This window comes from Coenobita brevimanus, chromosome 28 (genome assembly GCF_032717465.1).
Source record: "Coenobita brevimanus isolate Jiangsu-jjx chromosome 28, ASM3271746v2, whole genome shotgun sequence".
NCBI lineage: Eukaryota > Metazoa > Arthropoda > Malacostraca > Decapoda > Coenobitidae > Coenobita > Coenobita brevimanus.
Genome location: NC_136981.1, coordinates 4,193,650 through 4,209,251, shown reverse-complemented (window position 1 = coordinate 4,209,251; position 15,602 = coordinate 4,193,650). Strand labels below are relative to the sequence as shown.

The 15,602-nt window shown below is 41.6% G+C and overlaps 1 protein-coding gene across 1 annotated transcript in view; it reads right to left on the bottom strand.

Annotated features, from left to right (window-relative positions):
* LOC145394640 (uncharacterized) overlaps nucleotides 1-7,833 on the bottom strand; it is a 46,949-nt gene extending 39,116 nt beyond the window's left edge. The window contains exons 1-6 of the mRNA XM_080268421.1: nucleotides 7,727-7,833; nucleotides 3,891-4,074; nucleotides 3,436-3,543; nucleotides 2,963-3,112; nucleotides 727-897; nucleotides 353-439 (exon numbers count right to left, since the gene is read on the bottom strand). Coding sequence (XP_080124547.1) covers nucleotides 353-439; nucleotides 727-897; nucleotides 2,963-3,112; nucleotides 3,436-3,543; nucleotides 3,891-4,067 — 693 coding nt within the window. The 5' untranslated portion in view covers nucleotides 4,068-4,074; nucleotides 7,727-7,833. The remainder of the gene's footprint in view (nucleotides 1-352; nucleotides 440-726; nucleotides 898-2,962; nucleotides 3,113-3,435; nucleotides 3,544-3,890; nucleotides 4,075-7,726) is intronic.
* Between the last annotated feature and the right edge of the window lie 7,769 nt (nucleotides 7,834-15,602).

Here is a 15,602-nt window from a genome sequence, read left to right as displayed (position 1 = left end):
GCTCCAACACACACACACACACACACACACACACACACACACACACACACACACACACACACACACACACACACACACACACACACAAATTCAAGAGATGCGTTACCCAAGCTTAAAAAAATCGTTCGGAAATAGCAAAAATAAATGTGAAGGAATTAATATTTCAAACACATAATGAAACACACACCCGACATACTGCGGAAAAAAATAGAGCAAATAATAAGACAAATTCATAAAAACTAAGTCATGGTCAAAGTATCCCCTATCACAGATGCAGAATATAATGTAAGGATAGTTGCAGAAAATAAGACACAAACTCAATGAGAAACTGTAAATACACAAGCAGACTTACCCCAATGACGTGAGCCTTGCGGTCGAGAGGGGGGATTTTGAAGATCTTGCACCAATAGATCGTGTCCAGGTGGTCAGGTAAGCTCACCTGTACAAGGGGTGAAAAGGAAATGAAGGGGATAAATAGTCCTGGAACATGCTCGTACCTCCTATATTCCTTTCACTCTAATTTGGCCTAAAACTCCCATCTCTCCATTTTGGCTGTTGAGGTGTGATAACAGACTAACACTTGAATATGGTGCTAATCACGAAAAAGTGCTGTGATTAAGATACAGACCCATCCTTAGGTGGGAAAAAGAAATCAGGATCCTGAACATGAACTTCCCTTCCTTTTTTTTCTTTCTTACTTTTACTAAATATAGAATACACACTTACGTTCCCAGCAAGGATGTCCCAGGTCTTAACATCGGGGGTCATTTCGGGTGGGGTGAGCTGGGACTCCTTCAGGTACAGGCTCTTGGTCCCTCTCTGGTCGTGGCGTCCCATGGTCGTCTTGTCTGTGGGGTCCTCGAAGCTGTAGGACCAGATGACTCGCATGGTGTCGTCCTGTGGAATGATGAGGGAAAGAAATACTCCCTCTCTCTCTCTCTCTCTCTCTCTCTCTCTCTCTCTCTCTCTACATGTAGCGATCCACGCAATTTTATGTAGCAGCGATGACAATGCCTTAACTGTACGCTATTCTATCACGTTACTCGATGCCTGCTTAAAGATGATCAACTATGCAGAATTTTGAGTCAGTGTTACAGAAATGTGAGAGGCAATAATCGCTGGAGCAAAGACTGGTGTGTGTGTGTGTGTGTGTGTGTGTGTGTGTGTGTGTGTTAAGAATCGAGAAGAAGGCCACGTGTTCAATATCAATAAATGGAAGGACACAAGTCAAGAGTGAGAGCAGTGGAAATGAGTTATTTAAGAGGAGCCTGTGGAGTCACGTGGAGAGACAGGCTGACGAATGAGGATATAAAGGAGCGTTGTGGTGTGGATGTGGATGTGATAGGAAGCGTTATGAGGAACACACTGAGGTGGTTTGGCCATGTGGAGAGGATGGAGGGTGAAAGACTGACGAAGAGAGTGTATGTGAGTGAGGTGGAGGGGGGAAGAGGGAGGGGGAGACCGAGGATGAGATGGAGGGATGGGGTGGAGAGGTATATGAGAGAGGGGTGTGTGAGCTGGGAGCAGGGCAGTGAAATGGCGGGGGACAGGGCGACTTTGAGGCGATTTGTTTGTGGCCACCCCAAACGGGATTGAGGCGTCTGGCAAAAGATAGATAGATAGAAAGTCAAAGAATATTATCTCGGAATTAACACCTTCAAGACAATAACACCTCGACCTCAGAGCATGAAATTAAAACACTCCTCCTCCATTCCATTCTATTATTCAGCTGAGGACAAAGGAATTAACTGATAATACTTTGGCGGAAGAAAATCGGTTGGCAATATATATAAGCTGTGATAAAAATGTGAGAGTAAGGACACGAGGTATTAAGGATAATGTGATGGGAAAAAGGGCAGGAAGAAAAAGCAATGTTGGTCTAAAAAAGTGGAAGGGTAACAGGAGTGGATGAGCCAGCAATACAACGTCTCACGAAGGAGGAGGAGGAAGAGGAAGAAGAGGAGAAGAAAGAGGAGGGGGAGGAGGAGACTAGGAACAGCAAGGAGCGGCTTACCATATATTTTAATTTATGAGACCAAAGGGAATATTCAGGTTTTAAAATCATAACTCCCTTGAGAATAACAGGAATGGTGTTTAGAGAAGAAGTGATTGAAAAAGTAGTGTGCCATTCAGTACGACAATGTAGGGAGGATCTGGGAAGTTTTGTACGTGTGTGTGTGTGTGTGTGTGTGTGTGTGTGTGTGTGTGTGTGTGTGTGTGTGTGTGTGTGTGTGTGTGTGTGTGTGTGTGTGTGTGTGTGTGTGTGTGTGTGTGTGTGTGTGTGTGTGTGTGTGTGTATTAGGTGTTTGCTTTGGGGAAAAAAATATGTAAAGTAAGCAGAGAAAGGGGGTGATCTGTTTCTTGCATCACAGAAACGTGGAGAGCAGATAAAACAACTAAATGAAAAGCTCATGGGTTAGAACTACGAAAATGTATGCAGTGGCAGGGAAACTTAAATGCAGTCAAACGTTCCAACCATCCAGCATTTGCAAATACTGAAATCCGTTCTCCTTCCCTCCCTCTTCTTCACTTCTGGATTATTTGATGCCTAATGAGAAACAGGAGATACAAGTCACAGTTGAATGATAGTATAAACCAGCCACTAGGCCATATTCAAGCGTCTATGAATTTAGCCATGAAACTGAGGCAGTAGAAGGGAAGGGACTTATATTTTTGACTGTACGCAAATAGTAAGTATTAGGGAAATGGGTGAACTTAGAAATATCAACAAGCTTAGCCAGAAGAGAACAAAATCAAGAGAACAGTGACACTAAGCCAACAGTCTCTAGAAATGTGAGGTCTTTAGATATTGTGTTGACAGCGTGTTGAGCTTCACTTCTGGTCCAATTAGACAAGTTTATCCCAAGTTGAAAGAAATTGTCTGGAGATGGTAAGAGTAAACTGGAAATAGCAAACTAGTAATGGGAAGGGTATATGGAACAGACTAAACATTGTAACGAACTGATAGCTGCAGATCTTGTGTGGTGTCGCAGGTGCTCCAGGGTCGGGAGAACCTAAGGACGGTGTGGGTGTCGTTCTCGTAGCCGCCAAGAAGCGTCACGTCCTGAGACTCGTCCACAGCTGGCACCATGTACCCAGTGGCGAACCGATCCTGGCAATGATTAGTAACAACACTGTACCATTACCCTTTGAAGATACTATGATGTTATAGTGTTGCAGTAATAGCTTGACGGCAGATTCAACGCTTATAACTAACAACAATAGGAATAACAAGATTGAATTTTACAGTTCCTGTCCATAAAAGCTATGTTTAATTGTGTGTTGTGTTTGTGTGGTGCGTGTACATTTTTATTTCTGTGTGTGTGTGTGTGTGTGTGTGTGTGTGTGTGTGTGTGTGTGTGTGTGTGTGTGTGTGTGTGTGTGTGTGTGTGTGTGTGTGTGTGTGTGTGTGTGTGTTTCTGTGCATACACTCACGTGCAGGATTGGCTGTCCGCCTTGGTCGACCCATCCCAGCACGATGTCGGCGCCCTTCATGCCGCCGCTGGGGGAGAAACCCAGACCCACCCAGCCCCTGGTGGCCACCTGAAGCACAGCACAACACAACAAAGGTCAGGGAGGGACATGGGGATGCTGGATATTACACTCCTTAAAAAAAATATTTAAAAACTCATCGGCACTCTTATGATGTGATATATTATGACACACGGATCAAGGATTCTGAAATACCAACACAACCATATGAACACGGATTCACTTCTATCAGTCATTTCCAAGTCCATCGCACCCATTGATGCCGAAAAAAATTTTGTACGTGTACACTGATGACAGTACAGTTGAGGCAGTATACAGGTATTTTTGATGCAGGAAAGAAAGAACCAACTGTTAAGGACTGATGTGTTGTCTAAGTTCTCCCACTTTCCCTCTCTCACCTGCACTTCAAAGACAATATCGTTGTCCCGCGGTGTCCACATCATGAGGTATTCATCCTGACGATCTAGTATGACACTGTGGGAGAACTCCATGGGTGGCAGATCCGCCGAGCCCTGACCCTCCACCACCATGGCAACCTCCACCACCATCGCCACAGTCGCCACCCACACCAGCATCACTGATCTGCAGAGACGCGAATGTGAAGTGATGTCATTGGCTACACTGTTCACTGCGTCCTTCCACACCAAAATTATTTAAGAAACTCTCTCTCTCTCTCTCTCTCTCTCTCTCTCTCTCTCTCTCTCTCTCTCTCTCTCTCTCTCTCTCTCTCTCTCTCTCTCTCTCTCGATGAAGTGACATTATAGATAACACTGTGCCAACCTAATACATCTCCAAGGGTACGAGGAGGTTCACTGACACCTGGGTAACACTGCAACTTATCATTTTACCGTATTATGTATTCAACGGGGAGGAGGAAATAAAGAGCCACCATCTACTCCAACATCATGACGCTGCAGGGGATGAGGAGGTGAAGCAACGTGACAGAGAGCATACACGTCCATTCACACTAGCATTGTTTTTCCACACGAGAGAGGCACAGTGAAGCAGCATCATAGATAACGCTAGGCAATGCATCTTTCCACACCAACACTATATATCTGTAAGGCGGAAGGAAGTGAAATTATATCATCCACACCAGCATCACACAGTATAGTGGGGAGAAACACGCTGCACTGACGGCATAGATGATAGTTTGTACTGGTTTTACACCGTATCCATCCATACAAACATACTGTGTCTCTGGAGGGAAAAATATAGAGAAGTAAAATAATCCAAACGAGCACCATGCATCGGCAGCAGAAAGATCGTGGTGATGATGCCAGCACCAACGTGACTTAAACCGCAATGGTGGGGGGATAGTGGTGGCGTCAGAGATAACAGATGCGGACATATATATTAGTTCACGTCATAACAATGATTCTGGACTACTTCGATCACTGTTGGTTTGATACTGAAAACGAAACTTAACTAATTGATCAATGCATGTTCACCACCCCAGAACGATACCCACAACTACCTCAGTTACGATTGGTTCACTTCCCCAAAACGAAACTTTGAACTACCTGGATTACTGGTGGTTCATTTTTTGAGAGCAAATTGTGGAAGTACTTAAACCACTGCTGGCTCACTACTGAAAACGAAACTGAGCCACTTCGATCACTGCTTATTTATTCCCTCAAAACGTTACTTTGAACTGCTTCGAGCATTGCGGTTTCCCAACTAAAACGAAACTTTGAACGATTCGGATTGTTGCTGGTTCATTACCCCAAAACAATACTCTGAACTATTTCTATTATTGCTGGTTCGATACCTGGAAACGAAAATTGAACTTTTTCGATCACTGTTGGTTCACTACCGTAAATCGAATCTTTGATCTTGAGTTCATCTTGGGTTTATTTGGTGACTAACTTAGTTCATTACTTCCAACTGTTGAATATCTCTCATCGTGAAATATTGCCGAGAGCATACATATCAATACAGAACCTTAATTATTTATAGGCAAACGCAGACCATATTCCTCTGTGACTCAAATTCCGATTCACTTAACAATATCTTTCGGAATCAGCGTTGCGGTCTTCAGAGGGGGACAAAAATCACAGAATATTATACAAGAGTTTCATAATTGTTCGACTTTAAGATGGACTTATTCTTTATATTTCATATTATTTTATTTATTTATTTATTTATTTATTTTTTTTTTTGCAGTAACCCTATGTGCCTTTTTCAGCAACATTAAAAAAAAAAAAAAAAAAAAAGCCACCACATCCGTAATCACTTGCTCAACTCCGGGTAAAGAAATTGATCAGGAGAAGAATATATTCAGCACAGGATGGCTGTCTCGTACTGTAGGGGTTATCGAGCGTATCTCTATCTCTCCCTGTTCGAAAAAAAAAAAAAAATCTCTCCATTAAAAAAAAACGGTTTTGAGACAGAATAAGGTGAAAAAAAAGTCACAGAACAGTAAAGGTCTCTCTCTCTCTCTCTCTCTCTCTCTCTCTCTCTCTCTCTCTCTCTCTCTCTCTCTCTCTCTCTCTCTCTTATAGAGAGAGAAAGAGATGTATTAAAATAAGCGGTTAGCCTCTTCAATCCGTTGCTATAGCTTATTATATTCTTGCTGTCCTCAAAGGATTGTCTGCAGGTTTAAGAGAGTGTCCAATCTCGGGAGAATAGATCTATCTATCTATCCTCTCTCTCTATCTATCTGTCTGTCTATCTATGGCCAAACACTTCAGTCTGGGAAAGTGAGGACACAAACGAATCGCCTCCATGTCATTCGGTCCTCCTCTATCAGGGTGTCCTGTCTTCAACTCACACCTCCCTCTCTCATACACCTCTCCTCCCCATCCCTCCACTGCATCCTTGGTCTTCTCCTTCCCCTACCCTCCCTCTACCTATATATACTCTTCTAGGTAGTCTCTCATTCTTCACTCTTTTACATGGTCACAACATCTCAAAGTATTTATAAGGTTTTCCAACCTCTATTAATTTCTCTTCTACTAGGGAGGTCACCTGAACTGTGTAGAATAATTTGGCAGAAGCAAAAGTGAACTACAAAATAAAGTTTAGCAATGCGGTTAATTCTTTTCAGTCAATGATTTATATTTAATTTTATACTTGCTTTTACACTGCAATTTTATTCGGCTGAGAGAAGAGATTTTCCTAAGAGTAAAATTTATCCCTTCAGTTATAGACGACAGGAGCTAAAAAAAAAATGTAGACTGCAAAAAAAAGTAAATAAAAAAAGTATAATATGACATCATCCTTGTGAGGCATTGAAAAAATACACAGGTCAACTGACTTGCTCCTTCCCTCCGATGACGTGTGTGTGTGTGTGTGTGTGTGTGTGTGTGTGTGTGTGTGTGTGTGTGTGTGTGTGTGTGTGTTACTGATATTCTGCTTTGTATAAATTAGGAGAAATTTTTCGAAATGAGGGGATTTTTATACAGTCTTCATTAACCATTTCACCGCGATAGGATTCTTTCTCAGGTGAATTATAATTGGCTAAAGGCACAAAAATATAACATACAATGGGTCAACGGTTTCTTCAGTAAGCTTCATTTATCTCCCTTCATTACGATACGGTTCTAAGTTGGCTAAAACCGTCTCAAGATGGCAAGAATAAAAACTGCGTCCACGGGTTGAAGGGTTACGTTTTGGGTGAAGAAATCGGAGGACTTCCAAGAATCATCCAAAAAAAAGGGGGCGGGGGGGGAAGGAAAAAAAAATTACCTCATGTGTCGGCCGCCGTAGCTGCGTTTGCGATTTTTTTTTTTTTCCCACTTCGAATATTCCAAACTTATTTTTTTCACTCCGGCACTTTGGTAATACTATTTTTAAGTATTTATCTTTTACACAAGTTTGATTTCATTTCCTAATTCTGTTTTTATCTAGCCAGTACTTTTCTTAAATTTATCGTCTCATAATAGGAACAACTCAGGTGCTCTGCTCCAGGTAACGCTAGAACACACAAACACACACTTTTTATGTGTGTGTGTGTGTGTGTGTGTGTGCAAGTATTCCTTTTTACACAGTCTGGCATGACTTAACGCACGAATCAGCAGCCATTTCCAGAGTGATTGAGCTTTAGGGGTGATGTGCTTAGCGGTTTATTCTACCTACTTCCAGACGATTTTTTTCAGCTTGGGAGACCTTTTAAAAACTGGAGGGGTTAGATTGGGATTTAACTCATCCCTCCATCACTTTACATACGAATAACATCACTGGTAATTTGGAAAAAAAAACACGTCATTGCAGTGAAAAAACATAATATTACCTGGGCGTGATTGACAGGTAGAATGGCAAGAAGAACACCTTATTTAAGAGAGGCAGGTATCCCTTTGTCCGTCCACAGCGAGCACCAGACGGCAACTGAGCACCTCCTTACCTGGCGGAGGACGACTGTGAACACCGCCTCATGCCTGGAAAAGTTGCCTCCTCTTGCATATGCAGGGGTAGAGTGAGTATGGTTTTCGCCCAACAAACAGGGACACTTACTCAACCTGAATACTAAGTGGTAGTTCTATGGAATTTGATGATCCTTAGTTGAGGTAGGATTGAGCCTGTCTATATATCTATCTATCTATCTATAGCCAGACACCCTAATCCTGTAAGGGGTGGCCCACAAATAAATCGCCTCCATGTCCCCCTGCCCCCTGCCACTTCGATGCTTTCCCCCTAACTTTCACCCCACTCTTTCATATACCTCTCCACTTCATCCCTTCATTTCTTCCTCGGTCTCCCCCTCCCTCTTCACCCCCTCTACCTCACTCCTATACACTCTCCTCGTCAATCTCTCACTCTCCATCCTGTCCACATTACCTCCTTTGTTTATATAGTCATCTTGATTTCGCCTGACGATAGCGGGCCACTCCCAGAACTACAGCTTGCCATCAACTGTGCTAAACTACCTAAGGGATGTTCGTCGGGTCTGAAAAAATGAAGTTTGGTTTGGTGCAGAGCTTAACAACACCTGGGGGTTTAAGTGGCTTGACTGAACCCCACTTTATTGTTGTTGCGGCCCCAGGGTTCAAGCTTATTAGGACATGAAGCCCGTGGAATGCAGAGCGAGGTTCTTTTCCCATGCAGACCACTATCTTGTATCTTGTTTTCAGGAGATAAAATGTGGGAGTTGAGAGATGCTTGTATAAATGGGCAGTTTAGTCGCAGGCAATACTAGTGCCAGCGCGTGAAGGCTTCCCTCTCCAACACCTCATTCCACTTTACATGTCAAAAATAAATAATACCTACACACTGATACATACACATACATACACACTGATACATACACACTTATACATACACTGATACATGCACACTGACATATAGACACTGATACATACACACTTATACATGCACACTGATTCATACACATACATACACACTGATACATACACACTGGTACACACAGCACTGGACTGAACCAGAATAACTACGTCTTAGGTCTGGCTAAGGACAAGACGCCATGGGACCGCTATCAAGGCAAGACCAACACCGGAACCACGTCAGGTGAGGCCCAGTCCACCCTGAAGGATTATGTAATTTGGAGGTTGACAAAATAAGGAAAAAAATACATCTATCCATTCATACATATATACATGCATACACACATACACACATCTATACATACAAACATATTCGTCTCTTTACTTATCTATTTCACTCCAAGGACGTCATTCTTAAATAGTGTGCATATAGGAAGACTAAACAAACAAATAATAATAAGAGTTAATACTAATAGCAGCCTCACTAGAAGTTATAGTAGCAGTAGTAGTAGTAGTAGTAGTAATAGCAGCAGCAATAGTGGTAAAATTAATAATGATAGTACGAAAGTAGAAACAATAATAACAACAACAGCAACAATGATAATAGTAATAATAATAATAATAATAGTAATAATAATAATAATAATAATAATAATAATAATAATAATAATAACAATAATAATAACAATAATAATTATAATAATAATAATAATAATAATAATAATAATAATTCAGTTGCAATTACGATTTCAGTAGTACTTTCACTGTAGTACTTTTACCTTAACATGGGCCAGAGTTTCGTCACTTTCCATGGCGCTTCTTCGTGACTAGCATCATAGTCTAGTGTTACTCTACTGATACAACACAGCCTTCAAGATAGAGTGTGCTATATAACATTTCCGCAACACTTTTTCGTGACTAGCATCATATTCTAGTGTTAATCTACTGTTACAGCCTTCAAGATTGGGTGTGCTTTACGTCATTTCCACAGCACTTCTTCATGACTAGCATCATATTTTCTCTTTTATCATTTGTTATAAATCAGCCGTTAAGATGGAGTGATGGCGATTTTAGGTCAAGTTAAAGTAAAAGGAGTATAGTTTGAGTTTAGATTTTCTTCTTTATTTATTCAACTCAAGAACGACCCCTTTTGCCTGTTGAACATAAACCCCTTCACTTCGATGACGATTTTATTGTTCTTGCTATCTCCGGACTTTTTTTTTTTCTAACCACATCACTGCAAATAAGAAAGAGAGAGAGAGAGAGAGAGAGAGAGAGAGAGAGAGAGAGAGAGAGAGAGTCACCCCCTGTCTCAATACATCGGAAGCATGTTCGGCGATGTCCATTCTTCCGTGTAGGCTCCACTCACCTGGATAATGATTAAGTGCACCTGTAATCATTCCCGCCAGGTGCTACATCACTGAACTTAAGTAACCTAACCTTGTACTTACCATATCAGTTTTACCTTCACAGTCTTAATCTAACCAACTAACCATTGTAATCAGTCCTTTCTAACTTTATCCTGAACTAAACAGCCAATTCTAATCTATTCAACGTCTTCTGTGACCTAGTAAGCTAATCCTCTAATCAAGTTATCCTGATCTAACCATTCTAACAAGACCCAGTCCTAATGTAGCCAACTTTGCCAAATCCTACCACCCTAATCTAAAAAGACAGTCTCAGCCAAACCACATTAAACCAGTCTAACAGTCCTAAAATAAACTAGGATTCAGTTAAAACATTCTACATACATTTCATTAGAACGACAGAGAATTACGCGAATCCAAGTTGGTCCCTTCGCAAGCGGAAACATGGAAAAAAAAGAATAGAAAAGAAAAGGGAAAGAAAACTGTATGGTGGTTGTAGGAATAAAAACTAATTGAGTGATTGATTGATTAACTGACTGAATGACTAACTAACTGCTTGATTGATTGACTGACTAATTCTCTGACTGGCTGATTGACTGACTGACTGATTGATTGATTGATTGGCTGATTAACTGTCTTACTGGCTGATTGACTGTCTGACTGATTGGTTGACTGACTTACTGACTGGCTGATTGACTGACTTACGAACTGATTGGCTAATAGATACGAGTATAAAAGACATATTTCATTGCTAAAAGGTTAATCAGGTCCCCCCCCTCCTTGATCACAGAGGCCAAGAAGAAGACCTTAACCAGTGCCCATCGACTTTACGTGAGTCAGTTTTACGAAGTCCCAATCCCCCCCACCCCAAATACAACCCTCAGTACTCGATATTACAACCAGGTCCCCATTTACATACCTGGGAGAAGAGGGACAAGAATAGGAAACAAATTGAGTCCACTAGTTTAATGAGAACAAAAATCAATCTCCAGTTCTTGTAGTTGTGGACCGAACGAGCTAACCAATACACCAGCGACTCCCCCTTACACACACCCATTAGGGACGTTGACATGATCCAGCGTTGCATAAAAGGACTGCAGCTTGGAGTCTTTCTCCTTCAGGCTCTCTCCGGTGGGGTTTTTCCAGAGGGACGAAAAGCGTATGAGAGCGTAACACACACACACACACACACACACACACACACACACACACACACACACACACACACACACACACACACACACACACACAAAACATGACTAACATTTCCTTGGGTGTATGAAGGCTAAGATGGAGAGAAAAGTAAAAGAGAAAAGGGAAAGCATCTCTACTAAGCTGAATGAACTCGTCTGTAGGTACCAAGAATCATTATTATAAATGACAATGGATTCAGTCGAGAGAGAGAGAGAGAGAGAGAGAGAGAGAGAGAGAGAGAGAGAGAGAGAGAGAGAGAGAGAAAGCATAAAGCTAGCCAAGAAACATGTGCACAGAAAAGTGGTACAAAATCCCTGGCCAGAAAAATAATCCTCGTCATCACACGCCATTAATCCCCGTCACAAGACATGGCGGCGCGTTATGTAAGGGGGTAATGACTCGCCTACGAAGCATTCCAAACCCTCCGACCAGAATCACAGACGCACTTACGATCCATACCTGGTCGTAACTTAGGTATCAATTTACAGGACGAACAAGGGATGAGATTCTTGAGGATGTTTGCGACCATCTATCTTGACTTTGATTTGTTATTTTTTTACAGGAAAGACTAGGCATATAAGAAGATCCTTGTACTCTCCTTTCCTTACTGTTCTTTGGACGCTTACGATAATTTTCTTGTCTTAAGTATGATTAAATTTTACAGAAAGAGCGAAGGAAATAGGGAGATTTTTTTTTTTTGTTACTCTCTTTTCCCTTCCATCTTGTGAAGAGAAAATAACTTACGATGATTTTCCCTCTAGTTACTAAAATTTTTGCGAAAAGAAAAGGACAAATGGGAATATTCTGCCCTGTGTTTGTCCTTCCTAGAAAAAGCAAATCGTAGATACAAAAGGAAAATGATCTTAAGCTTGTCTGTTAATCGAGCCCATTTTATAATAAACCCAATAATTTTTAAGGTAAACAAATATCGTCAGTACTTATTGTCGGGGATCATTTTTTAATTCAAATTTTCCACTTTGATACTGACGTTCATTTGATGGGGGACTGTTTAGTGGCTTTATATATGAAGACAACATTATAAACAAAAATTAAACACAAATTATAAACAAACACATTATAAACACAAACGTAAATTATAAACACAAATTAAGCTTAAGAAATTTTATAAACCTGGTCCATTGTAATTAGTGTCTCTTTACCGTTAATTCCTTCAGGTAGCCTAGACGAGGTCATTCTTTGCGGGATTTCGTAACACCTCATCTCTAGCGATTTATTCTGCACCTTGCACTTCATTAGTCTCTTGTACGTCACTGATTAAATTTATGTCGAAACTGAAATGAGATAAAAAACGTACTATAGAGTCTAAAAATAATCGTGTTGTTTCAAATAGTTACATTCAGGGGTTGTGTGAGGACGAGGTATTATGTCATGCATTATGGGCAAAACCGCAAGCATATCATCCTGTCTGTCCACCTACTTACCTACCTATCTGCCTACCTACCCACCTACCTACCCACTTACCTACCTACCAACCTACCTATTGACCCACCTACCTTCCTGTTTACCTACCTACTGTACCTACTCACCCATCTACCTAGCTACCTATGGGAAGGATGTGGAGCCGTAGTATTGTCTTATTCTGCCATTGAGGAACAGGAAATAAGCACCTGAGGACAAAAACTTCCGTCACGCTAAAGTGAAAGAGCAGATGAGTTTTTCCATTTTTTTTTTTTTTTAGCATAGCGTTGTTAGTTTTGTAAAAATTTTTAGTCACACACACACACACACACACACACACACACACACACACATATACCTTAGGCTCTTGAGGGAAGTCTTAGAGTAAAGTTTGTCCATAGATATAGATATTAAGACTGACATAAATAGACAGATAGAAAGACCGATAGACAAACAGATACCCTAACAGACGGACAGAGATAGACAGACATTAATGTAGACAGAGAAACAGATGGATAGACGTATGGATAGACAGCTAGATGGATGGATGGGTGGGTACATAGATTTATAGAGAGATAAACATATAGAAAACGTAATGTGAAGTCCAATTGGCCACTTATAAAACACAGCTCATTGTTCTAAGGACGAGGACGTAAATGAATGGGGAGAAGAGACAAGAGAAGAGGTGAGGAGAGAAGAGAGGAGACGAGAGGACAGGTGGTGGGAGGGGAGAAGAGAAGAGGGGGTGAGAGATGAGTGGAGGAAATAAAGGTGAGAGGAGAGGAGAGGAGAGGAGAGGAGAGGAGAGGAGGGAGTGGAAGAGAGGAGAGGAGAGAAGACAGCGAGTGAGAGGAGAGGAGAGGAGAGGGAAGGAGGGGAGATAGGGAGTGAAGGGATAGGAATGATATGAATGTGAGAGGTGAGGAGAGATGGGTAAAAGAAATGAGGGCAATGGAGAGAAGAGGAGAGGAGAGGAGAGGTAAGGAGACGAGAGAAAAGAAAAAGAGAAGAGGAGAGAGGAAAGGAGAAAAGAGCAAAGAAGAGGGGGACACACCTGACTTCACCTGTAGCCAAATGTCTCACCTGTTTGTAAAATATATGGCTCTTCCGGTGTTGGTAGAGTGACAACAAACAAGGGTGAAGCTTTAGAGGGAGCGTTGTGTAACACCTGAGTCATCGCACACAAGGCCACACCTCAGCCACAACAAAAGCCATCACACGCAGGGGCGTATTCTAAAGGGGCCTTGAAAATTACGTAACAGCTCCTTCTTAGCGATTTATCTTGCTCATTATACCTAAATATCCCCTTGAATGTTAATGAAGGAGACTATGTCGATATTACAACGATATTGATAACATACAGGAGAGTTTTAAGGTGATATGCGCAAAAATAGAGGAAGATTTGGTGCGAAATATCCAATGCCACTTTAAATATAATCGAGAGCCTCATTATATCCCACAATAGAGTTCTTGCATATTAACCTTCCAGGGTCCACATCACTTGGCATTTAAGAATATTGACAACAAAAATTTTAACGAATAATCGAAACTCCCCTACATTAGCATCCATATCTTCTTCAAAGACAGAATTGATCCGGAATCGAGACAACTTTTGATTTTTCCTTTGGCAGATTTTCAGATGCTTTAACCTGACAGTGAAGTTATAAAACCGACAGGAAGTAACATCAAAGAAATTATGATATTAAGAATAAATCAGATACATCACTTAGTTCAGTACACAGGTATCTATAACTTCTCAAAAATCAAACTTAGCTTCTTCACAGCTTTAACAGTCACCAAACTTATACTAATATATCTGCACAAAAATTAATTTACAAGAATAATCTGACAACTGGTGATGTATTTTTCGAAGACATCTGATTTCCCAGTAAAATTCGAGGGTCAAGCTGCCTGAGCCACGATTATGGGGGCATCAGGAGTGGTGATGCGATGCCTTGCGTGGCCGCCCAGGGAATGAGTCGTGTTGAGCGAATCTCCGACACCCGAACTGAAGCTGTTTCGTAGAAGACTGGTTTCAATGAGCTCGATTTTCCCAGCGTCTTCGTCCTCCATTTTTTTTTTTTTCCAAATTTAGTGTTCACAGTAAAAATAACGTTATTTCGAATTTTTATGCCGTTTCTTCACACTCATGCAATTATATATACATTTATGCACAATGAGTCGCAAAAAATGTAATTATCTGAAGTCTAATATTGCCCAAACCTGCAATAAACGCGACAATAAAGCCCAGATAGCAACACCAACGTCTCCCCATCCCGCTGCACTTGGCCGTGATCCTCTCTTGACTTCCAGGATAAATATTCGAATCCTGTTTGTCAGAGCCCATTGTTTCGTGCCAAAAGCCTTCGACAGGAGGGCTATCAGCTATGGAATGTAGGGCAGTGTTGGAACAAGCTGGTGACTCTGAGATGTGTGTGTGTGTGTGTGTGTGTGTGTGTGTGTGTGTGTGTGTGTGTGTGTGTGTGTGTGTGTGTGTGTGTGTGTGTGTGTGTGTGTGTGTGTGTGTGTGTGTGTGTGTGTGTGTGTGTGTGTGTGTGTGTGTGTGTGTGTGTGTGTGTGTGTGTGTGTGTGTGTGTGTGTGTGTGTGTGTGTGTGTGTGTGTGTGTGTGTGTGTGTGTGTGTGTGTGTGTGTGTGTGTGTGTGTGTGTGTGTGTGTGTGTGTGTGTGTGTGTGTGTGTGTGTGTGTGTGTGTGTGTGTGTGTGTGTGTGTGTGTGTGTGTGTGTGTGTGTGTGTGTGTGTGTGTGTGTGTGTGTGTGTGTGTGTGTGTGTGTGTGTGTGTGTGTGTGTGTGTGTGTGTGTGTGTGTGTGTGTGTGTGTGTGTGTGTGTGTGTGTGTGTGTGTGTGTGTGTGTGTGTGTGTGTGTGTGTGTGTGTGTGTGTGTGTGTG